Consider the following 25,020-nt stretch of genomic DNA (forward strand, 5'->3'; position numbering starts at 1 on the left):
TGTCTTCTTATAAATGGTCACAATAAAAATATAAAATACCTACAGACAGATTTTTGTCCACTTGTGACCACCGACTTATCAGATGAGCTCCGCCCACTCGGCACAATTATGCCATGTCATATATTTCTGAAACTCTTGTTTGCTGATATGCAGTGTCAGTTTATGTGTCCTGATATATACAGTACATGTCAGTTTCCCTTTATAAGTCTTATAAACCAAAATAATTAGAAGACTAACACGTTAAAACCACACTTTTTTTTTTTCCAAAATCTGTTTTTTTATATTCAGAACCAAAATCTCTCTTTCTAGATGATCTATATTCATTACATTTAACATATTCGTTCTTATTCCTAATTAGACGAATATTGCAACGGAATTTCCCAAAATTAGCATTTTTGTTAGATTTTATATCATTTTTATGTTAGATTTTATTTATAACAATGCGTTTTTTTGATTGAACAACTTTTCTGTTAAAGTCTTTCTCCTGAGAGCATCTTCACAGTGAAATAACTATTTCAATTTCAGTAATATCAAGAGAAGAGCTTTTTGTTTGTTTGTTTTACTGTATGAGAAGTATGCAAAGTTGTATTCGTAAGCCTCACTGGCATTAATAAATGCACATTTTTAAAAAGCCTCAGTGAGAAAAATACCTGTAAAAATGGTGCATCAGCAATCAACTACCAAAGATAAACTGTGATGTGTACTGTTTTTAAAAGATTGGTCATGTTGTAGTGTCTTGCCTGAAGTTCTTTTGCACAATGGGCGTATTTTGTCGTGGTTTGTTAAGCATTAATGCCAGAATCTGATGTCAAAATAGGCTTAATTAAAAAGTGCAACAGCGATTCCTGTAGCGATTCTAATCGATTTCGAATGTGCTTAGTGGTAAAATGTGGCATTGCACAAATGAAGACCAGCTAGTGGTTAAACCATGCTAATGTTCTCAGTCAAGGTGGGCTTGATTGAGGGTTTTTCTTTCAAGGTAAAGATCCAACCCACTGGACATCAAAACACAACTGGTTGATTCCACTGCCGCTAATTATTTTGGTGGATAATTGGACATATAAGGTCTTCTCCGTAGTTCGTCTGACATTCTAACCAGTTGCTTGAGTTTATCTAGTTAGAAACATTGAGGACAAAATTTGATCATTTGTCTTTTGGATTTTAAAAAATTTGTTACCAACCAAACAACCAGTGATTATGGTTGTGACTCTTGCAAATGATACTTCCAGAGATTGCAAACCTTATAATGCTATGGAATGAAAATGAAACACAAATCTTTAGTTCCGCTTCGAAGGTGTATGGTTTCCCACCTGATATTCATAGTGTGTTTGCTCTTGAGAAAAGAAAAAAATGTTTGACAAAACACAATGGAGCAGAACACAATGGATATACTTTGTAGAAGTTTGCATCTCAATCCCAATGTTTCTAAAATTCCACCTACATAATAGATGTTTCACATCCAGCTCCTTCTATCATAGACTTTCATTAGGTTTGTGTGCACCGATGCCAGCTTGGTTGTTGTCTGGGGAACAAGCAGAACTGAGAACGGGGAGAACCATACGACACACAGGAAATCTTGTGATAGACTAGCAATCACTTTGACAGGTAATCATGTGGTATCAAAGCTCTGAGCTCATGTTTCTGCAAGTGTGAAAAACAGATTATTTTTTTTCTTTCTTTTTAGCACCTGGGAGCATTTGACCGAATATAGCATTGAACCTCCAGCAACACACGTGGGCCATATGGAAAAAAAAACAACGGAGAAAAATGGTTTAGATCATCCAGTGTTTGAAGATATATATATATATATTTTTTTAAAACATCTATTAGGATTTGTTTAATCTAATCTGATGGACTCAAGATGCAACTTAACCACAGAGGTGGAGTCATTTCCTGGTGCATAAGTTGGGAAAAAAAAATTAAAAAATCACAGCTAATGTTTAGAACTCTGGTGGTCACATCTCGTTAGCCTCTCTGATTGAATTAGCTTGGTGTAATGGGTTAAGTCATTTCCAGACGCCATCCTGAACACGACGTGTCAGACGTGATCATTTTCAGAAATAGCACCCTCGAACTTTCCAATCAGTGATGCCCCTTCAACCCTTTCATACCCTTCATGTGCATTATCACTGCTGTAGTGGCATAATTAGGTCTGAAGACCCGAAGTGTCAAGCTCATTAGGCTGTTTTGGAAGCCTGCGATTGCGAGCTGGAGGCTGTCTGGCAGTTGTTTCACAATCTGGCATGCAAGTTAGCTGCAGAAATGGTCCCTCCCCTTAGTGTGCACTTAGCTGCAGGAATGATGAAGAGAGTCGCAATGAGAGATGTAGAAACATGGTAGAGCTTAGTAGATGGCATTATGAAAAGGATTTTGTGCGTAATATTTATAGTGGATGCATAATACTTTAACAGCTATGCCTGTAATTAAAAAGGCGGACTATATTCCTGTGCATGGTGCATGAAATCTGAGCATTCATTGATTGCATCATTGCACTCTGGACTGTACTGTATGCGCACGTATGTATGCGTGAAAGAGACTAAGAGGGAGGGTGAGTGAGCCGGTTAGAGATATGAGTGTATAAGTTATGCAGGGACACCTAGTGGAGTAAGGGAGTACAGAGCTTGATGCTTGATCAGTCAAGTACCTTTAAACTACATTTTCCATTCCATTGCATAAACCTTTAAGCCTGTTTCCAAAGAGCCCAGTGTTTGACGTGCAGTTGGGTAGGGCTGGACCATCTGGTCACAACTATCATATTGCAATTAAATTATTATTATAATGTACATACATTGTAAAATATTATTTAAAAAAAAAAGCTCAAGAGCACATCATAGATAGATAGAAACTGCAGGGAAATTGCAGCATTACAGTAATGGTAAAAAGACAAACATTCACATATAGCCATAAATACAGTAAGACAGCACAGTGCAAAGCACACAAGATGTGATCAATAGAATTGTTTATATTATTATTATTGTTGTTGTTGTTGTTATTCTTAATAGTTTTAAAAATCTAAGGCGATCCATGGAGTTTGGCAAAAAAAAAAAAAAGATAAAAAATGTTTGTTGTTATTTTCTGTTTTATTTTATGTAGAAAGTTAGTAAAGATCGAAACAAATAGTTTAGAGAGATACAGATGTACATGTAGGTTCATGTTAATTTATAGTTAAGCTTTCAAATGATTTGGAGGTAATTTATATCTTATATTTTCCTAAAACATAAAAAAATGCTTAAACTGACTGTCCATAAGTGTGGACACTGTGCAAGAAAGGGTTAATACTGCTCCTCGCTTGAGCCGATATCACGCGAGACAAATGCATGTAAGTTCATGGTTGGAATCGCTTGTGACTGCTCTGTTGCCAATTAATTCAGAAAGCTTCCCTTCTTGCACTAGCATTAGAGCATTCTGTGCATGTGTTTTGTGGGCACCAACCAGATGCTATACTACTACATATTTTCTTTACCTGGCCTCCATTGACCTAAATGGTGTTTCTACCTAATTTAGCATAGAAATGTCAAAGATCGCAACCTTGTCTGTATTTCTCACAGTTACAGTGCCTCTACCATGTCCCAGTAAGTGTGTAAAGACACACTGACCCAGTTTCTGTAAGTGACAGGCCCTTTCCACCTCTGATGCTCGTCTAATGGTCACAGTGACAACTTGCCAGATGGACTCAGTTTGATATCCAGCAAAGCCCTTGACCTGGCACTAACACCACTATCACATGCCATTCAGCATGATAATCCCTTGGCAGCCAAGCTACCACGCTTGACGTGACACTTCATTAGCCGTTAGACTTCACATTCTGCTTATTACGTGTATGGCAATTGTTAGCTATATAAACAGTACTTATGAAAGCTGAGCAGAGGGCTATTGTAGCTCAGTTCACTCTTTACAACTGTAGTGAGTAGAAAAACATCTCTGAATTCACAACACATCAAATCATGAGGCAGATGAGCTACAACAGCAGGAGACCACATTGGATTCCACTCCTGTCTGCCAAGAACAGGTTTCTGAGACTACAGAGGGCACAGACCCACCCAAACTGGACAGTTGATGATTGGGAAAATGCCACCACATCTGATGAATCTCCATTTCTGCAGATGGTAGAGTCAGAATTTGGCACCAGCAGCATGAATCTGTTGACCTGCTTTGTGTCAATAGTTCTAACTGGTGGTGGTGGTGTAATGGTGTGGGGAATGTATTCTTACAACACACTGGGTCAATTGAGCATCAATTTGTGTATTGTCGCTGATTTTATATATTTTTTTTTCCAGAAATATTGAGAAGTCCCCTGTAAGTTTTATGTTAGAAGAAAATGATTTTAGTACCATTCTGCTTTTACTAAGATTTTAAATGCACAATTTTGACCAGAACGGAACAAAAGGCTTCGGTAGAGAGTTTCCTTTCTCTGCATTTCAATAGTGACAAAGTGCTTCACGACTTGGTTTTCGGTGTAAAGTGCGGTGGATTGCCTCCTAGTGCCAAAAGTTAATGATAGCTTTATTATCTTAGCTTGCACTCCTGCCTCTCTACACAAGAACTGAACTTGCTTCTGCTAAGTGCTTGCATTGCACAAGTTACATTATAGTCTCAATGTCAGTGGGCTTAATTGATGGTACTCTTCTCTTTCCATCTGAATACATTTGAGTGAAATATAATGTATAAAACACGTATTGTTCTGCGATTCAGGTTTGAAAGTTTAGAAGAGCTTGAGACTACTATTCAGTTTAGACAAGAACATAAGACACAGATTGTCTTAAAGGAGCGGTCTGGAATTTTTAGAGCTCTCTGCTGACTGTTTTATGATTACACTTCAAACACTCACAAGCCTTCTTCTCTCTCCAAATGATCTCATCCGTTTAGTTGAAACCATGCAGTTGACTGTGAGGAAAAGAGACAGAGCAAAACTTATTTAGCTGTTTCACTGGGAGCGAAGCTCTTTTCCGGATCAGAAAAATGTAATGCTGAAATGGAAAATATGATCACTTGATACATAGAATGGTGATATTATAAATCACAGTTTACTAAGGTATACCTTACACCTAAATATCTAGAAACCAAAAATTTCAAACAGCACCTTTATTGTTTGATTTACCAAGCTTACAAAGAGCTTTTTTTTTTTTATTGTCAGTATCGGTTTTGTATAAGATATCAGTTTATCCTTATAGATCTGATATCAGCACAATATTAAAAAACGAAATAATTGAATCAGTGTATCTATTATACAACTGGAACATATCCAAAAGCATTCATTATTCCTGGCTCATGTTCCAAAATCTATGACCCAGACTTCATTTTGGCTAACAGCCTTAGACTATTGGACATTATTTTTCAGCTCTTTATTATAAGAGACAGCCTATTTGCAATATTCATTCTCCATTTGAAGGATCAGGTGCTTACATCTCTAGGCTCCAAGGTTGAGTATTCTGTCTATTAGAATACTAAAACTCACTCTATCCACTGTCTACACGGCTATTTTTCTCCTCATAATTGATTTATTCTTTCTTCCTTTTTTGTATTCTGCAGATGTAACAATGAGAACGAGTGGTACCAGATTCATGAGAACATCATCCGCAAGTCCAGCACCAAATACACTGCACCCAGCACCAACTATGGTATGTTCTCCATAGTGTATGGAGAGATATGAAATGTCAAATTGTGATTATAATAATCATAGTGTTATGTTTAATCACCTGATTAGTCTCCCAGTTTAGTGTCTCTATGTTTATTCTCTCATTCCCGTTCAGACCCAGAAGCATTACTGGGAGTCATACAGCTCAGTAAAAATGAGTGTTTTCCTGTATTTAACACCCCAAATTCAAAACTGATGAACTGATGAGTTGAATCAGGTGTGTTAAATGAGGTGGGCTGCTAAAATCGGCAGCATTGCGGGATTATAGGACTGGAATCTGATATCCTTATGTTAGGGCTCTGACAATCCAAGCCAACGGTCATGTGTTGATGGCTGAACATCGTCCGCAAATGGCATACTATGCACTATTTTCAGATTCACAGATTCAAGCATTCAACCGTGCTGTGCAAATTGCTGTGGTATAAAAAGTCTAAAAGGAAAGAAACACTTTGAGACATGCTGTTATACGAAAATAATTAAGTTTGAGGTGGTAACAGTAACTCCATTTGATGTCAGGCCGCATTACACCATGCCTTTTTTGATTCGTTTCCTTTAAAGACCTCGTGAAGTGCCTTGAAACATGCAGCATTATTTGATGTATTGGCGTAATTTCCACTGAAACGGGAAGTGAGGGCGGGTCATATCGAGTGGCTCGTCCTGCTTTTTAAATAGCCAATAGCTTTTAGCTTACCTCACAGCCAGGAAACTTACAACTGTTAGGGGCGGGACACTTCAGATTCTACAGAACATCTGATTTGTCAGAAAATCTGACGAGAAGCCAACGTGAAGAATGATATCATCGGTGGTATAGAGAGATTGTACATTTTGGATGCCTATATCTTCTAAACGTGAATTTCGTCATTGTTTTAGAGTATACTAGCTTAACCTTAAGGCTAATATATTCATTCTAAAAGCCACAAAACTTCTGTTTTAATTTCATCAGGATTTTAAAAGCACACCCCATAGAGTTTTATTCCGTACTTAACAGTAGACGTCTGTCCACAGAATATGAGATGTATTTTGAAATCAGACACTCTTAGAGACTGGAAGACGAATCCTGATTTTCCTCTTACAAATTAACCTTTCGCTACAGACAGTTATCTAAACCATGAACATTTACTCCTGTACTCTGCCTAAAATGGCAAGTGTGTATGGGAGTAGAGGTTTTAGAAGTGTTTCAGAGATCTAGAGAATGGCATTGACCATATTTCACTAGTATGTCATCATCCTCAACCACAACCTCTCGAAGAATGTAAAATGGTTCAAAGCTGAAAAAGGTGCTTTGATGACTGTGTTTCTCTTCCTTGGGTAGTGATTCAAGAGAGTAAAGTGTTCAGAATCAAAAGTGACAAAATATTTTATCACCTCCTTAAATATATACCTGAGGTGCTGTCATTTTACAGAAATGTAGCTCTGTGATTTCCTCTGAAATATCTAATACTACTATGATAATACTCTGAAGATGTAGTGACAAGTAATAATAATAATAATAATAATAATAATAATAATAATAATAATAAAAACACAGGCTAAAGCAAGTGCAACAAAGCTTTCCAAGATACCATGACGCTCTGGAGCTCACAGTGAGTTCATTTCACATACTTACAATCAAAGTTAATGGTACTGGCTAGCTAGCTAACTAGAAAAGCATTTAGCAGCCAAAACAAAGAGTGTGACAAATAACACCTGAAACCTCATACAAACTAGACCTTGCATAAGGCTCAAATTGCAGTTTAAAAGAGAAATAGTGGAAATAGTCGACTATAAAGTTGTTAAAAAGGTCAAAACTGTAGAGGAAGTGTAAGTTTGATAACTAATAGACAAATGCCTTTATAGCTAAAGTTCCTTTGTTTAAATGAGCATGCTTGTGTCAGAAGAAGTAAATGGTTTAGAGTTCATTAATCCCACTGATATGTCATTAGATTTCCCTAATGAAAAGACTGCTGCCGTACAGAATAATCGACTTCATATAAAAGCATATAATTAAACTATTTCATTTTATGAGGTTGAGTACAGCTTCTATAATGTTTATGAAATTGGCAATTGCACAAGTCCCGTTTAATTTGTACTTAAACATCAAAGCACTTAAACTCCCTTTTCAGCCTAGCACACTTGTTTCATACATAAATGTGCAATGTTTTTCATGCAGGACTCAGTCTGAAATCCATGCGGACTATTTAAACTAGTAGGGAAAATGAATTTGCTACTCAGAAAACAAAAAATTAGATATGTATTCTGGTGTTTTGCCAAAATCGAACATTCAGCAGAACTTGTAGTCGATTACTCACTGAAATAATGGATCAGATAGAAAAACTTAGGTTTGTCAAATGGCTAGCCTAATGTACATCAGCAAGCAGTCCTAGCTAGTAGAGGTGTAAAAATACACAAAATTCAAATTCGATACAATATGATATGGTGGTGCATAATATAATAAAAGTACGTTAAGTACTGCGGTACATGCGGTGCTCTCCCCGCTGTGACCTGGGTTCGACTTCCGGTCAGGGAACCAACCCCAGCCATATTGGAGGGTTGCACGAGCCAGTGCACTCTCAGTGCCCATCCCAAGCCCAGAAAATGGGAAAATTGGTTGCGTCAGGAAAGGCACCGTAAAACTTGTGCCAGAATCAAATATGTGGACAGGAAGCACAGGACAAGCCAAAAGAGGTTAAAAAGGAATTGACAGTGTTTTTGTGTGATTCGTTTAGACCCTTAGCAGCATAAAATGAAATAAAAACTGTGCATTAGAATTTAACAAAATTAAACATTGCTAAGTGTTGACTAGTGTGACTCTTAGCCATCCTGCTTACTGCTGAGCGAAGCCACTGCTGCTTTTCCCAAGCTAATATCTCAGTAAGCTAGTATGCTAGTATATACTCATACTGAAAAAACCCTGATTTGAGAAAAAGAGAAAGCTTTTTTTTTTTTTTTTTAGAGGAGGGAGTGTGGGCTTGATTAAGTTGAAGTATTTTATTATACTTTATACAGTCTGTTGAGTGTATTGTTTATTAAGAAGATATTTCAAACTGAGAGCCTAGCTAGCGAGCATAATGATTGAGCTATTTTAACTAAAGACTACACACAAGTCACTAAAACATTTATACAGCACGTCCACATAAAATTTATTACTCAAACACTTAAAGTGGGTAAAGCTACAGATGACCATCGCAATTTTATTATATTTACAGTTTCCATTACATCCACAAGACAAGCATTCATTTTACACTGAGGAGAAGAAGCACCAGTCTGACAGCTAGGTGGCTTGACATTTCTGTGTATAAATACACAGCTTTGACATAATCTACATCTAATGGTACATCCACTTTTACACCTCAAACAGGCGTAGGAGTTGATTGGCAATATTTAGTCGTCTTTGGAATGTCCATTCAGGTTATTAACCTCACATTACACATGTTTTGTTTGAAAAATGATCTCATTGTTATATTGTTTCTGACTTTATTGCCAGATAATTCAGTCAACTTGCAACAGAACGTCCAGTTCAACTTTAGCCATGCTAGATTTTCTGTTTGAGCTATCCCTTAAAGGCAAGCAGTTTCTCTTCGTTAAATGTTTAATAGGATTCTCCAGATTGCCGTATATCTGTTCACTACCGCACTATCTTGCTTTAAAATAAATAAATAAATGTGCCAAATTTGCCACAAAAATATCCTCTCATTAAAAAAGCTAAACCCGATGAATACGAATGAGTGCAAAATTACCAATACGCTCAGCTGGGGATCACTCGTTTCCAAAAGTGCATATTTTCTAATTATTCAGTGCTCTCATATAGCTGGTCCTAAGGCCCTGTGGAGTGAAACCAAACTCTGTGTCTCAGCACAATGTGTTATTGAGCAACCACTAACTCATCATTCTCTGGGAACTATGCGAAATGTGTAAAAGTTTTACAGCTGTGCAGTTTGATTACCCTAAGCTTTTGGTGTTTTTAAAGACTGAAAGCAGCCCTCAGTTGGATGATGGACTGAAGCTAGGGTTTGTAAATGAATCATGCCCTCTTCAGCTCCCTTTGGAGATTTAGCTCCAGTCTCATTTTCACGTTTGGTGTGTTTGACAGATACATTGTGTTTTAATCTAACACCCTGAATATTTAGCACTCAGTAGTTGGCACACTAGCATGTAGTTATTCTGAATATTCTGTGGCTCATGACCAGCAGTGACATTTCACTAAAACCTAGCTTATACACCTACAGTGACGTGGAAACTTATAACATAACGAATGTACAAATTTATACAAATTAACTGTCCACTAATATAAGTTGACAGTTCCTGTGTAGATAATATGTAGTGAATCCATATGATTTTGGTGGGTAACACGAATATTGCACATGAAGGGGGGGAAAGACACTTAACGTGTCAAAATCCTGGGAGATGGATGTACAAGCAGACAGTCTTTAATGATAAAACAACTAAAAAAAACAAACAAAAAAAAACAACAACCAAAGACAGAAAAAGAACCAAAAACTTAAAGTAATAGACTAGGGCAAGACAAAGGAAGAGAAATTTAACATGAAAACAAAAATTACTCTATTCTACAATGGTGCATACACATCAACATAACAGTAACCAGTAATACAACAACAATGCTTGGCAACTAATTAAGGGACCACAAAACAGGTGTCCACAAACACAGGAAATGGGCCAAGACAACAAAGGAAGAAATTCCAAAATTGTGAGTGGGGGGTGCCCTCTGGTGGTCTGGGGGAATTGTTCATTTGTGAACTTGACATACCGCCCCCATAAAGATGTGGCTCCTGAAGTGGCCAAACTTATGAGGGCCCGAACACCTGGGCAGAGCGACATCCCCACCAGTGCCAGAGAGGGGAGCTATGACCATGGCAAGGCCAGAAAGGGGAGCGACGACCACAGTGAGGCCAGAGGGGGGAGAGACGAACACGGCAAGGCCAGAGGGGGGGACCAATGACCGTGGCTAGGCCAGAGGGGGGGCAACGACCACGGAAAAGCAAGGAGGTGGAGCGATGTCCCTAGCCAAGCAGAGAAGTGGAGGGAGAAGGATTAGGGGCTGATGTCATCAGCTGGGTAGGGAGGCTGAGCAACTTTCTCTGTAGGGCATGAAGGGAGGGTGACTGAGACCCCCAATCTGGGCTTGTCCCCCTTCCCCAACCATTTTTCAAAGAAATACATTGCAGTGATGTTATTAAATTTGCTCGCCAGTAAGCATACCACATAATGCTTGGTAACTGAGGATGGAGGACACAGAGCTTAAATAGGGTAACTAATTAGGGGAACACAAAAGAGGTGTGCACAAACACAGGAAGTGGGGCTGACAACAAAGGATGAAATAAAAAAAATGTGAGGGAGGGTGCCCTCTGGTGGTCTTGGGGGAATTCTCCATGATTTCTCCCTGATGAACCTGTTGCCAAGTTTCATTTATCATAAAATAATATTGAAATAGCCCATAGTACCTACTACTCAACATTTTCACAATATGTAGTGACCACCTGTGTTCTGCACTGTAAAGTGCACTCATAAAAAGTGGTACCATATACCTGCAGATGCCTCCTACTTCCTTGTTTTCCCTTAGGCTAGTTTGCAACAAAGAAATTGCTGTGCGATTTTAGAACAGTCTCTTGAGCAGCTGAAATGTTTTGAAGCATCTGAACTGCCATGCTCTTATGTGTGATCACTGTTCCTGTTTCTTCTTCTGCTGAAGCCTCTCATCTCAGTATGCTCTTTGGATCTATGATATCAGACTTCCACAGCACCATAGAAACTGTGGTTAACCTCTTCCATCTATTTCTCTCTTTCTCTGTACTCGAGCAGGTCTGATCATCTCTCTGCAGCTGCTCAGGGGAGAGACGGAACAGATCCGTAGGGAGAATCCTATGATCTTCAACCGCGGCGTTGCCATCACACGTAAACTCGGCTTTCCTGATGTCATCATGCCAGGTGAGACCTCTGATTGGTGTGTCTGATAGGCTGAGATTTTAAGCCTAAGAGGTCTGTGCATACTTTTGGGCTTTTTTAATACCGAAGTTTAACATTAAAAAAAAAAAAAAACTATTTCATATAGATATGTGACTATTTCTTTGTGACTCTTCTGGTGCAACAGAAACACATTCACCCTATCATCAGGACATTGTGATTAATCCCAACATTTCCATAGCCATCTGTGGCTGAGAGTCCGATAGAAACTTGGTCATGCTCTCAGGGAGGGAAGGATGGCATACCCTCTCTGCCCTATCAAACACAGAGACACTAGCCAATCATATGCGTCTTTGATCATGTGTATGCAGAAGTGGGCGGATAGCTCTTTCCTCTGAGTGTGTTATACTGCCCCATGATGCAGCAGTTTGAAAATATGTTGTTGGCTGGCTCCACATGTCTTGGAGGGAGTACAGGCTAGCCTTAACCCTCCCTGGATTGGAAGCTGGTGTGTGATAGGGCAATTTCTGAGAATTACATGAAAGTGGTGCCTAATTAAAGACTACAATGCATAAGACAGAGTGTTCAACTTTTATGCAGTTTCACTTGACCTTATTGTATTCCTAATATTATTATTTATGATTACTTAAAGATAAAATGATAGTAAACAATGAATGCTAAATACAGTTGCTTGGTGCCACTCATTTTTAAGTTAAAAGTATAATCAGCAATTTTGGTGGAATTTAGCTGAAGAAGCTGAAACTCAAAATTCAAATAACTAAAGCCTTCCATGCTGTGTTCCCTCAAATGCCATGCCCCTGAATGCTAGTGCAAGAGGTGCATTGCAGGCAGATAGGGATATGTTCTTGACCTGATTGGTTGATGTTGGTGGTTTGTTAGTTTTTTCTCTATAAATTGCTGAGGCACAGAAGATATTGTGTTTTTTCCTTTGAGCAGTTATTTTATTACCAGCTATCACAATGTCAGGAGAACATCTCTGAATATGTTTACAAGACACATTCTGTCTTAAAAATTGCTGACCTCACCTTTTAAGTACATTTCGAACAATGCAGTGAAAATGAGTCCATTTTCAGCTGTTACATCTGTTGTCAGATTATGTAAATTAGAAATATGCTAATGAAACAGACCACAAATAATACAAGCTTATCACTGTCATTATAACAAAAACCACAGCATATAATAGGGGAAAAAAGTGTACTGTATTTAAGGGGAAATAGAAGAGAGGATGATTATTCTGGGATGTGCTCTCTATTCTAGACCCAGTGGTTAAATGAGATGGACCACATTAAAAAGTGCAATCTCTGTGACTCAGCAGCAAGCCCAGGGGGAAGGCACCTACGCTATTATTAAGTCTAACTTTATTTATACCAGTGTGTGTACTTCAGGATCTCTGACTCATGTCATTTGGAGTTGCAGCACACACACTCACACGCACATTACTTCCTTCCTGTGCTGATTGGTCCAAGGCACTCGTTTCCCAAATGTGGGGTCTGTTCCCTTCAAAAGGATGTGGATTGATGGGATATGTGTTTCTCTCAATCTATATTCCAGTCCGCGCCGTCAATTATGCATGCCCATCTACTCAAAATTCTCAATTTGAGCCAGCTAAAGAACTGGCTTTATATTCCTCATCTTTAGCATCTGAAATACGGCATTTATAATCACAGCCAAGGCTGTGTTTAACTGCAGCATTTTGAAATGTCAATAAGTCAGTAAGACCTGGAGAGTCCTTAGAGCCATGTGGTATTTATGTGTGCATTTCTAATAGGGGCTTGAAATGAATTGAACTGGAATGCCTAGAAGAACCCTATATATCATGGTAATTGTAAGATTTGTGTTTTGTGAGATTGAAAGTAGCAGAAATATACATTATATGGCCAAACGTCTGTGAACAACTGACCATCACACCCAGATGTTGGCCTTTACCCAGCACTGTTGCCACCACGATTGAAGCACACGATTGTCTAGAATGTCTAAGAATTCTCTAGCATTAAAAATTCTCTGTTACTGGAACTAAGAGGCCCAAACCTGTTCCAGCATGACAACGCCCCTGTGCACAAAGCGAGCTTCATAAAGACATGGTTTACCAAGTTTGGAGTGGAAGACACTAAACACCTCTGGGATGAATTGGGACACAGACTGTGTGCCAGGCCTCCTGCTCTGACATCAGTGCCTGACCTCACTAATTCTTTTGTGGCTGAATGGGCAAATCCCCACAATCACCCTCCAAAATCTAGTGGAAAGCCTTTCCAGAAGAGTGAGGGTTATTATAACTGCAAAGGTGGACTACATCTATAATGCACTGTTCAAAAAGCACATACTGGTGTGATTGTTCAGGTGTCCACATACTTTTGGCAGTATAGTGTTCCATGTGGTCCCAAGTTACGATTCTATTCTGACTGGGAGCAACTCATGGCAAACAATATTAAAATACACAGTAAGCCTGCCATTAGAGTGAAGCTTTTATAATCAGCCAATTAATTTGACATAATGGTCTTTCAGTATTTGTGTTTACATCGACTGACTCAAGGAAGATAGCAAATTGTAGTAATAAATGACGAAAACTAACGTTAAAAGCAGAAGAGCAATGCAGCAGTCTGAATAATTAGCCAGGATTAGGGCTGGATCGGTATGGAGAATAATTCGATATCAATGTTTTCAGCATAGCTTACTTTTACTAGTGTTGTAGCATACATGCCAATAGATATACAGATGTGTGGCACATTAAAGGAAAAAACAACATAAAGTTCCTTAGTAAGGTGTTGGGCTGCCAGAACAGCTTCAATACATCATACACTCTATCTCTATAGGTCTATGGAACTGTACTGGAGCAATGAACACCATTCTTTCAAAATATAATGCTATTGTTTCAAAAGATATTGTATATATGTTTTGATGATGGTGCTGGAGAATGCTGTCTAAACCTTGCTACGAAATCATCCATAGGTTTTCAATGGGGTTAGGATCTGGTGACTGTAAAAGCCATAGCATTTGATTTATATCATTTTCTTCCTCATCAAACCATTCAATTCATTCATCCTGTACGAGACCACACCCATCAAGGTTTGAAATGTATCACCAAAGGCAATCAGTCAAAAGAACATCGTATTGATTTGCACGGAACCCAAACCATATCAGCAAAATGCCCCAATGCAGCACATCAGAGCGGACATCTAGACTGTTGACAGAAGACACACTGTTGGAGTCAATAGGATTTTCAATGATTTTAACTATATATTGTTGAAAATATGTTGAATGTACATTTAAAATACACAATGGAATATAATCTGTTTTATCTGGAGAGATCAACATTTTAATTGTGCTAATATAAAAGTCTTACCATTTGTGTTTATAGTATATTTACAACCGAGTCTCCTAATCTTACATAGCTAGCTATTGTTTGCAGAGGAAATTTGCTAGCTAGCTTAGTCCAAGGTCTATCGAATTGGATTCACAATATATTTACGCCTGAGTGCTGCAAGTTAACGTAACATAGCTAGCTTATTGTTTGGAGAGAAAACCTGCTAGCTAGCTATCTTATTCCAAAATCAATCGATCTACGTTCACAATATATTTACAACTGAATCTCCAATACAAATGTGATCTACCATAGTTGGCTAGCTTAATTAACGATATACTGTGTAATACTGGACAATACATACACAATCCAACGTCTCGTACTGTATCTCATTGAAATAAAGCTTTTAACCCCCATGAAACACCACAACACTTAGATTGATGTTTTGTTGCAGGAAAACACTTACTGATTTACTGATCTTTATGGATCCCCCCCCCCCCCCCCCTTTTCTTAAATCATATTTGTGTGTTTTTCTCCTTTCACCCTGCCAATTCTACACTCTCGGCGCCCTTTAAGAAATGAAGATAGATGATTGTAAGTGTGACACACAAGCCTGAGTTTGTCTCTGCTGCTTGCTTGATCTTAAATTATTAACAGTAGTGCACTTTTCATATCTAATGTTTACGTGATGTCTTCTTAACTCTATTCTCATATCTAACCCTGACTCTGTTTGCTGTTAGAGTTTGAAAAAGTTGACTTTAATGATCTGGAAGCAGTTGATCAATTGAAACCAGCCTGGAGTTTTTCATGTCTGTTGAATAAATCGCATTGGGTTGACTATTTACTATTTCCAAACCAGAACTAATATAAAAGCAAATTGAGAGCATTTCAGAGGTGTTATATAATGAATAAAACAGAGTAGGGGATGCCATTAGAGGAAATCTACAATGGGAATGGAATTCCTGAAGTAGATTACTTTCCAATAACAGCACACCCTGAAGTATTTTAACCCTCTTTTACCAAAACAACTTGCCAATATTTTTTTTTATTTATTAAAGCAGGTCATACATTTTATCCACTTACGGTTACATTTAGTTGTGGAATGCCTGTGGAACCTCTGTGTCTGTGAAACACTGTAATCACTTACATCATGGCAGCTTTAAACAGTTGGCCCCTTAAAAGCCTAGCTAACCCCCCCCTTTGAAGATGACAAGATAAAAATGCAGCTTATCATGCTAATGAGAAACCACAAAGCCTGTCATCCTGAAGACTTCTTGAATCTTAATGTTACAGCTTTAAATCTGACTGTTATGAAGCACTGACACTGGATACTCCTTCTATAGTGTTAAATATTCTTGTGAACAATAACGAACAAAGACTGGGACTACGTAACATAAAGACAAACTAGACAAGCATGAAATGTACATGAACATGGCATGGAAATGACAACAAACAACTATGCTACTCACAGCTAGACCCTAGACAAAGAGTGCTATACAAACGTTACTTAAATACTAGTACTCATTGTGCATCAATATGATTCAGGTGCACATGATCATGATGCGTGACGTGAACATGTGGTGTACAGTGGCCCCAGGATTTGGAAGGTTACTTTAAAAATGTATTCCATTACAGTTACAAATTACTTCATAAAAAATGTAATCAGTAACGTAATCCAGGTATCATAATATGAAATAATGTAATCTGATTATTTTTGGATTATTTTAAGGTCACATATGTAAATAAAGGCAAGAGAAAAGCAGAATTATCTAAAATGCTTTTATTTAGAGCTTAAAAACAAGTTCAGTGTTTGGATTTGTTTTAATAAAATAAATTAATTTGTGAGTCACAATGGGCAAGACAGAACCAGAACTATAATCATGCAGACATATTGTGTTATGTCAAAAGAAGGGCTTCAGACAAAAAAAAATCTATTAAGGCGCCTTTGGCACCTATAAGGAAAAAAAAAAAAAAAACAGGTGCCAAATGGCATAGTGTGAACTCATGTTTAAAATTTTTAAAACACTTACTTTCAGTCATTCTGTCATGTGTATACCTCTGGCCTGCTTTTTCAGCGTCAGCATTTTCATGCAAGTTCACTTAACTGAACGTCTTTTTCAACTTGAGAACTATATTCAGTCACAAAGACTTGTTCTTTACACAGAATCTGAATCAGTGTCACTGACTATAATTATGTCAGCATCACTTGGCCACTGAGTGTAGTTTGGCCTACTCCTCTTGTTTTGCAGAAAGCCAGTGTTTGACACATGGTTCAGGATCAAACTGTTCAAGTGATGGGCCCTCTGTGCTGATCCTGATCAAGTCTTCCATGGTTGAATTGCGTACTTTTGATTTTATCCCGTATTGAGCTGAAAAGCCACACTGAGCAGCCACAATTGGTAGGACGAGCAATATCTCACTAGATGCATTCTGCTCAAGGCACATGCTGTGTCGTTGTCATATGTCTTGCAAACATCCAGTCAATTTTTCTTCATTAGTAATATCTGAGAGGTAAATTTGGTGAAAGGCAGCTCTTCACATGCAGTCATACAGGCTTGTCACACTGCTTGTGCTAAGGGTGTATTTTGTGGAACAGTCTGCGATTACATAGTCACGAGCATTTTTATGCTTTTTACTATCGCCATGTTTTCTCGCAGTCACTTTCTTGAAATGGTTCGTTCCAGTAATAAAATCCGTTATTTCTCTGCTGCTTTGCAACAAAAGTCACAAAACATTTTCTGTGTGTGATGATCATACCTGACACAGAAAGATGATCCTCTGTGTCTGTCATTTTTGATCTGTCTCATGCTGGCACAACTGGAGCCTGCTTTTTTATTAGCAGGTGTGCCATCGGCATTGGTGTTTGACAGGGTTGAGGATTGTTTTGAAAACGTCTGATTTTTTCATTTTGACATGTCTTTCTGACATGGAAAGCTGATCCTCGCTTTCCTGGTGCGTATTCTGGCGTTCGGGATGAATTTGAACTCAGTGAAATTGCCGACCCCCCCCCCCCCCCACACACACACACCCCCCCATGTGTCTCATTTTATTACATCAACACAACAAATGATGTGACAGGCTACTCTTCACAGAAAATGCAATTAGAAAGACATTACACTCAAATCTTTAAATCATAGCGTGTACATTTATATTGTCGCCAGTGGCGCTCTCAGCAAAGATATCATTGGGAAATGAATATTGTTGGTCAGAAATGCAAGTATTTCAGGTGCAGTCTGGAGCAAAAGTTTAATTTCTCTGCTTTTAAATGAAAAAAAAAAATTGTAATCCTGATAGTATTCCAATTTTCTTTTTCAAAAATGTACCTGTAATTTGATTTTGTTTTTTGAGGTAACTGTAATGGATTACAGTTACTAATTGTTTTGTATCCTGATTATTTAACACTATTACATGTATTCTGTTACACCCCAAGCCTGACAGTGGCTGATGGTTAGTCCTGCACCACTATCTGCGCTAACCTGATATTCCCCTCAAAGAAAACTTCACAATATCAACAATTACACTTATTCTTCAAGTCATTTATGTAGAGAGTCCACCATAGAACTCCCTGTGTAAGTTGCATTAGAACGGGCACGTTAATGTAAACTATTATTAGAGCTGCTGTTATAGAAAATGAATAGATTGTGGCATTCAAGTGATGATCGATTGGTATTAACAGCCCAAAGTGTGCCAAGAAAACCTTCCCCACAGCATTACACCACCTCCACCAGCCTGGCCTGTTGATACAAGGCAAGTTGGGTCCATGGATTCATGCTGTTGGCACCAAATTCTGATCATCTGTGTGCCTCAGCAGAAATCGTGATTCATCAGACCAGGCTATGTTTTTCCAGGTTTTTATCATTTAAAAACTGTACTTTGTGTTTACTCAGCTTGCCTTTGTTTTATCTTAGATTTTGTTTTAATTTCTGAAACGATTTAGTATGAGACGTATGCAAAATTGAAGAAAGCAAATACTTTTTCACACCACTGTGTGTGTGTGTGTGTGTGTGTGTGTGTGTGTGTGTGTGTGTATATATATATATATAGGACCAGGGTCCCTTCAATGGTGCATGTATGCCATATAGGTGGTAGGAGATGTATATTTGAAACTATTTGCACTGTTTTTCCTACATTACTGAGCTATTTTCCTGGGGAGAGAGTGAAATACATGGTCGAGCTGTCTGAGCAGAGAGCTTTGCATGGATTTGATAGACCGGAATAGCAAGGAGAGGGTCTAATACGGTACAAAAGCACTCGAAACGGAGCATGAACCCATCTCTCACACACACACACACACACACAGAGCCAGTCTGTGCTTCCAGATAACATTTTTATCGTGAGCTATTCTGTCAGTGAAGCAGAGAAACGGATGGAAGTCCCCCCCCACACACACACACTCTCACCACTTAGTGTTTTCCATCACTTCCATGTTTTCCCCTGTTTTTCCACCATGTTCTGGTCTAGACCCTTTTCCCATGTGCCCCTCCTGTGTGTTCGCAAGCAGCACAGCAGTGCTGTTTTCTTTCATGCTCATCAGAATGATCGTTTATTAGACAAGAACCAAACGTTTGTCAAGTCCGGACACCTGCAGACATTGCATGTGGGATTTGTTTGGTAGAAACACACCATGATTACAGCTTTGCATAGTAATTTCAAACAGCAAGTATTTTGGACTTGGAAGTGCAGTTGTGACTGACGTGTTCTCTGCAGACAAAACAACAGGTGTGAAAAAGCTATGGAGTTTCTTGTTTGCTGAATTCATACACGTTACTTTTTCAGATGTAGACGGCTCCTTCATTTTATGACGTAGGCTTTAACTGATAGAGAAATGCTAAAGCAGAACATGCCACTTGATATTCAGATAATGTAACTAGGGATATAGCTGAATATGAATTCATTATTCAGAATGAACTGATAAAGGTGATCTAAACAGATACAAATGCAGACAAAAATAGGGCGTGTACTATTCCTTTTTATTTATTTGAATCTGGTTGGGACTAGTGGTAGACAACAGAATTGGGATCTCAGGCGATTACAAAAAAAATTAAGCGAGTGCTAAGTTTTTACTTTCATGCAAGCTGAGATGTCAAATATCAAGCGATAAAGTGGAGTTTGTGGATATTTGTTAGAAATGATCACTTCATACAAACAATGAAGTCGGCCAGAGCCAGAATTCACATGCAATGCTGACTCTTGACCTACGTAGCCCTGCACGTGACATATGGGTAGAAAAACAACAACAATATATTGAAATGGCAATCATCGTTGTTACTGATCCAACCAGAAACCATCCTTCCATCTATCCATTTTCTAGGCCGCTTATCCCACACAGGGCCAAAGGGGAGCCTGGAGCGTATCCCAGGGAGCTCAAATCAGGGGACACCTTGGACAAGTTGCCAACCCATTGCAGGCCACAATCTCACACCCACATTCACACACTATGGACAATTTGGAAATGCCAATCAAACTACTACGCTTGTCTTTGGACTGGGGGAGGAAACCAGAGTACACACAGAAACCCCCAAAAGCACGTAGAGTACATGCAATCTCCACACACAAGGGGCAGGGGCAAGACCACTACACCACCGTGCCCCCCACCAGAAACCAGAAACTTGCAAATAATAGAGGAATATAGGGTACAGAACTAGAAACATGTGAAACAAAAGACTTTGAGAGGGAATGACACAAAATGCTTGCACAAAATTTAGCATTGCAGATTCATACAGAGCATAAAGAAAGCAAAAACTTTCAACATCTTAGTGGATTCTATACATCCTCCAGCTATTGATAATATTACGTATACTAAACGTGGGTAATGGAAGTACAGTATGTGATTTGTGACTTGAATTTTTGTGATGAGGAGTAATCTTCATTTTAGTTCATTTGGCCTTTTGTAGTAATCTATACTCATGTACAATTCATACTGTATAAACCCTCAAGAATAATATATTCATTTAATGAAGACAAGCAAAATGGAGAAAAAAAAAAAAAAAAAAAAAAGAGTAAAAGCAAATGTCCAGATATTCTAATCTTCCACTACTACTACTACTACAATTTGTTTGCTTTCTGTTTACATTACTGACATCTCAAAGACTTGTACCAAAATAACCGCCCCGCTTCTTGGCTCTTTTTTTTTTTTTTTTTTTTTTTTTTTTTTTTTTTTTTTTTTTTTTTTTTTTTTGCTAAAGGCGAAATCTAATTCTGAGTTCACATGATAACAGTGCTGGACCAAAACAAAACAAAATGCAAATTGCTCAGGGCATTCTTACAGCTAGGAAAACAGATTTTTTGGAAGAGATTAGCATGAGGTTAGCACGGCGCTCCCACACACTGAGAAGGAGTGAAGCGGAGGAGTAGTGTTGTGCTCTCTGGGAATAATTGGGCTGAGTTGTTGAAAGCAGTTTGTATGCTCTATGGTAGACTGGCATCAGTAATATTATATAATAGTTAGCCCTGACATTTTGTCTTATGCTAATGAAATACAGTATTTGGTAGAATTGTGTGGAGTCGGTCTATGAAGGAGAAACAAATCCCTGAGTTTCTGTGAAGATTAAAAGTGTGAACTACTGGACATGATGTGCTATGGGATATATAAAGTTGAATGGTGTGATGTTTGGTGATTATAATTTCTTTTCTTTTCTTTTTTTATACCAGACCAGCTAAATTTAAGTATAATTGATTGAGTAGAGTGTCCCTTTTTAATGTAAACAGAACATAGTAATTCTCTTTAATCACAAGTCTACCATAGGAGGATCTTTATCATATAATCTGACATGGAGAACACATGTTATTGGATAGAATTTGGCCAAGATTTTACTTGGATCTCATACAGTGTGACAAAAAGTAATCTTAAAAGACCTCTGAAATCGCATGGTGTAAAACAAGCTTTAAGCACAAATGTTCCGGTGCACTGGAACTGGATTTTGCGAATGAGACAGGCGTTAAAATGGCCAACTCCTTGATCAGTGCCATGACTATTGAACTAGGGAGCTGATTGAGACATACCGCTTGCTACTACATACGATACTACAGCTTGTCTTCGAGTTTAGATAAATGAGTGGCTAGAATATATTAATCTCTCTATATTAGTCTCTCTATAACACGCCGTGTCCTAAAGTAAGTTTATGTTGTCAGTGTTGACCAATCTGCTTTGCCCTTTGGGATTGAATGTTTGCTGTTCATACAGTAAAGTGAGTCATGTGCTTCACCTACTTTAATGCTATAACACACTTTTTAGTATTATATGCACTGATTATATGCTCACATGATCACATATTTTTGTTGGTGTTTTAGGTGATATCCGTAATGATTTGTACCTCACCTTGGAGAGAGGCGATTTTGAGAGAGGAGGGAAGAGCGTACAGAAGAACATCGAGGTCACAGTGTATGTGTTGTATGCCGACGGAGAGATTCTTAAGGTATATTTTGGAAATCAAATTAAAATGAAAAATCAAATTCAGCTTACCCCAGCCAAGACATTTTTTGCATTTGGAGAGTATTTAGAGTTTTGTTTTTTTTTTTCTTCTTCTTCTTTCTGAAATGAAGAGTGCATCTTAGTGTCTGACAAGAAATCTGTTATAGTCTGTAATTTTTTTCTACTTTAGGACTGCATTAGCCTGGGCTCAGGAGAGCCGAATATCAGTGAGCACCGTTCACTCGTCCTCTACCACAACAACAGCCCTCGCTGGAGTGAAGTGATCAAGCTGCCCATCCCCATCGATCGCTTCAGAGGCTCCCATCTGCGCTTCGAGTTCAGGCACTGCTCGAGTATGTTCTTCAATGACTTCGCAAAATTCAACATATTCAGCTAGGAACTCAGTGATTAAGGTTCTGTGTTATTGACCGAATGGTTATGAGCCACTGTTGGGGACTTACATAGAATACAGGCGTTTCAGAACAAGAATATTATTTACGATTCAGTACATAAACACAAGTTCTGTCTTGACAATATCAGCGATGGATAAAATCGCGTTCCTATTTCTGCAGCAAAAGACAAAGGCGAGAAGAAACTCTTTGGTTTTGCTTTCACACCTCTAATGAGAGAAGATGGTACGACGCTATCCGACGAGTGTCACGAACTCTATGTCTACAAGGTCAGAACATTTTCTCCTGCTAATTAAATTGGATTAACCCTTAAATGTATACGTGTTTCGCCAATCATTATGACATGTTCAGGTCATTAGCGACCCGGAGTATATATCTAACACGGATGGGATCTCTAAACTTCCCAAGTAATATAAAACTGTCCTAATATTTTATTACCAGTTACTAAATAATAAAATATTTTGGTATATTTTGTCATTTTATTTGTCATCAAACAGATGAAAAATATATACACCGTTAAAATTATGCACTTATTCACGCGCTAAAATAGTGAAAGTATTGTAGCATTTTCATTTCCGTCACCATGACAAAGTTACAATCATTACAATATTTAATATTTTCTCAATAAAAGTAATTTTATCATGTACAATTTTCATGGCTAAAACCAATATTATCAAGTGATATTATGAATATTATGAGAATGTAGCACCTTCTGCGCTTTGCTCGGTAAATTCAGCATCTGGCTCATGCTCTCAGTAGGCTATTATCATGTTCATAATCATCAAATTCATATTTTGTTCGGACTGCTTCATCTTCAGATCCACCATCAAATGACGCTAATATTTGATTAGAAACTTGTTCTGCAGTAAATCGCTGAGCCATGTCAAGTTTTTTTAACGTTTCTTTTACGTTTAGTATCATTATGATCGACACATTACATCATCATTGCTTACCAAACATTCCCACCTTGAGGAATAAACATGAATTGCACTTATTGAGCCGTGAGAGATTCAATATTGTTGCGCAGAAAAAATATACTTACACTATGACATACCTCGGGTCAGTAGCGAATCTATAAACCTTTTACAATAAATTAATTATAAAACATATCATTTGACAATTTATTTTATATTTGCTCTTGTTATATATCTTTTTAAAGCTTGTCTTTCATATTCTGATTGTGATACGAATATTCTCTAATAATATGTTTACCCAAATGTTGCCTTTATAGCGACATCCAATATTCCTGCATGTCATCTGGACAGCTTTCGAATCCTCTCAGTAGTAGTGTTCACTCATCCTCCCCATTCTTATTGACATCTATCTTCCAAGTTTGTCATACAGTGCCTTCTTCAGAACAAATCTGGAGACTGAGAGGCTGACAAATCTTTTAAAACCATTTTTCTGTTGATTTTGCCTTACAAATATAAGGATAAGGCACATTTTCCGTTTTGTCATTCAAAAACAAATTTTTTCTCTCCATTGTGTTGTCTCAGTGTGACGAGAACACAACCTTCAGCAACCATGCTCTGTATCTGGGCTTACCCTGCTGTAAGGACGACTTCAACGGCTGCCCCAATATTCCCTCCAGCCTCATCTTCCAGCGTAGCACCAAGGAAACCCTGTGGATCTCCACTCAGCTCTCCTCCACCAAGCTCACACAGAATGGTAGCTTTGAAGCACTTCATAATAACGCGCACGTTGTTGGTTAATGATTAATTGCAGACTTTATTGTGATCATCACATTGTAATACATTCTTGTTCTCTTCTCTACTCAGTGGACTTGCTGGCTCTGCTGAAGTGGAAAGCTCAACCTGATCGCGTGATGGACATTCTAGGTCGACTGAGACATGTTAGTGGAGAGGAAATAGTCAAAGTAAGCACTTCATGTAAGATGGAAAATATTAATGACACTAATGCAGTGATGTGAAATATTAACACGCTGCAATTTATTCAGTTTCTTCAGGACATCCTGGACACACTGTTCTCCATTTTAGATGACAACACAGACAAATATGGTCCTCTGGTGTTTCAGTCGCTGGTAGGAAGCTTTTATTTCCACATAATGCACCTTTTATAATACGTATAATCAAACAGCTTGAGCACAGAGTGAGCTTCACATCTGTATTCAGTGTGTGTTTGTGTGTATTCCAGGCTCTTGTATCACTGATCTCTTTCTCTAGTACCCATGCTGCTGCTGGTGTGTGTGCGTGTGTGATGAATAGCAGGTCTCGGCTGGCAGGAAGCCAGCCGTTATTAGATCACAGCTGCCTGCATTGCCATCCCGTAGGGAGTCTTTAGCTTTTCAGGCCTCAGCACAAAGAGTCGAGGAGTTTTGGCTATTACC

General features: G+C 38.3%; 1 protein-coding gene across 1 annotated transcript in view; it reads left to right on the forward strand.

Moving 5' to 3' along the window:
• dock3 (dedicator of cytokinesis 3) overlaps positions 1 to 25,020 on the forward strand; it is a 233,896-nt gene that overhangs the window by 166,378 nt on the left and 42,498 nt on the right. The window contains exons 13-20 of the mRNA XM_017450749.3: positions 5,530 to 5,618; positions 11,432 to 11,557; positions 22,143 to 22,267; positions 22,454 to 22,616; positions 22,836 to 22,942; positions 24,170 to 24,341; positions 24,452 to 24,549; positions 24,631 to 24,714. Coding sequence (XP_017306238.1) covers positions 5,530 to 5,618; positions 11,432 to 11,557; positions 22,143 to 22,267; positions 22,454 to 22,616; positions 22,836 to 22,942; positions 24,170 to 24,341; positions 24,452 to 24,549; positions 24,631 to 24,714 — 964 coding nt within the window. The remainder of the gene's footprint in view (positions 1 to 5,529; positions 5,619 to 11,431; positions 11,558 to 22,142; positions 22,268 to 22,453; positions 22,617 to 22,835; positions 22,943 to 24,169; positions 24,342 to 24,451; positions 24,550 to 24,630; positions 24,715 to 25,020) is intronic.

This window comes from Ictalurus punctatus, chromosome 21 (genome assembly GCF_001660625.3).
Source record: "Ictalurus punctatus breed USDA103 chromosome 21, Coco_2.0, whole genome shotgun sequence".
In the NCBI taxonomy this organism is placed as follows: domain Eukaryota; kingdom Metazoa; phylum Chordata; class Actinopteri; order Siluriformes; family Ictaluridae; genus Ictalurus; species Ictalurus punctatus.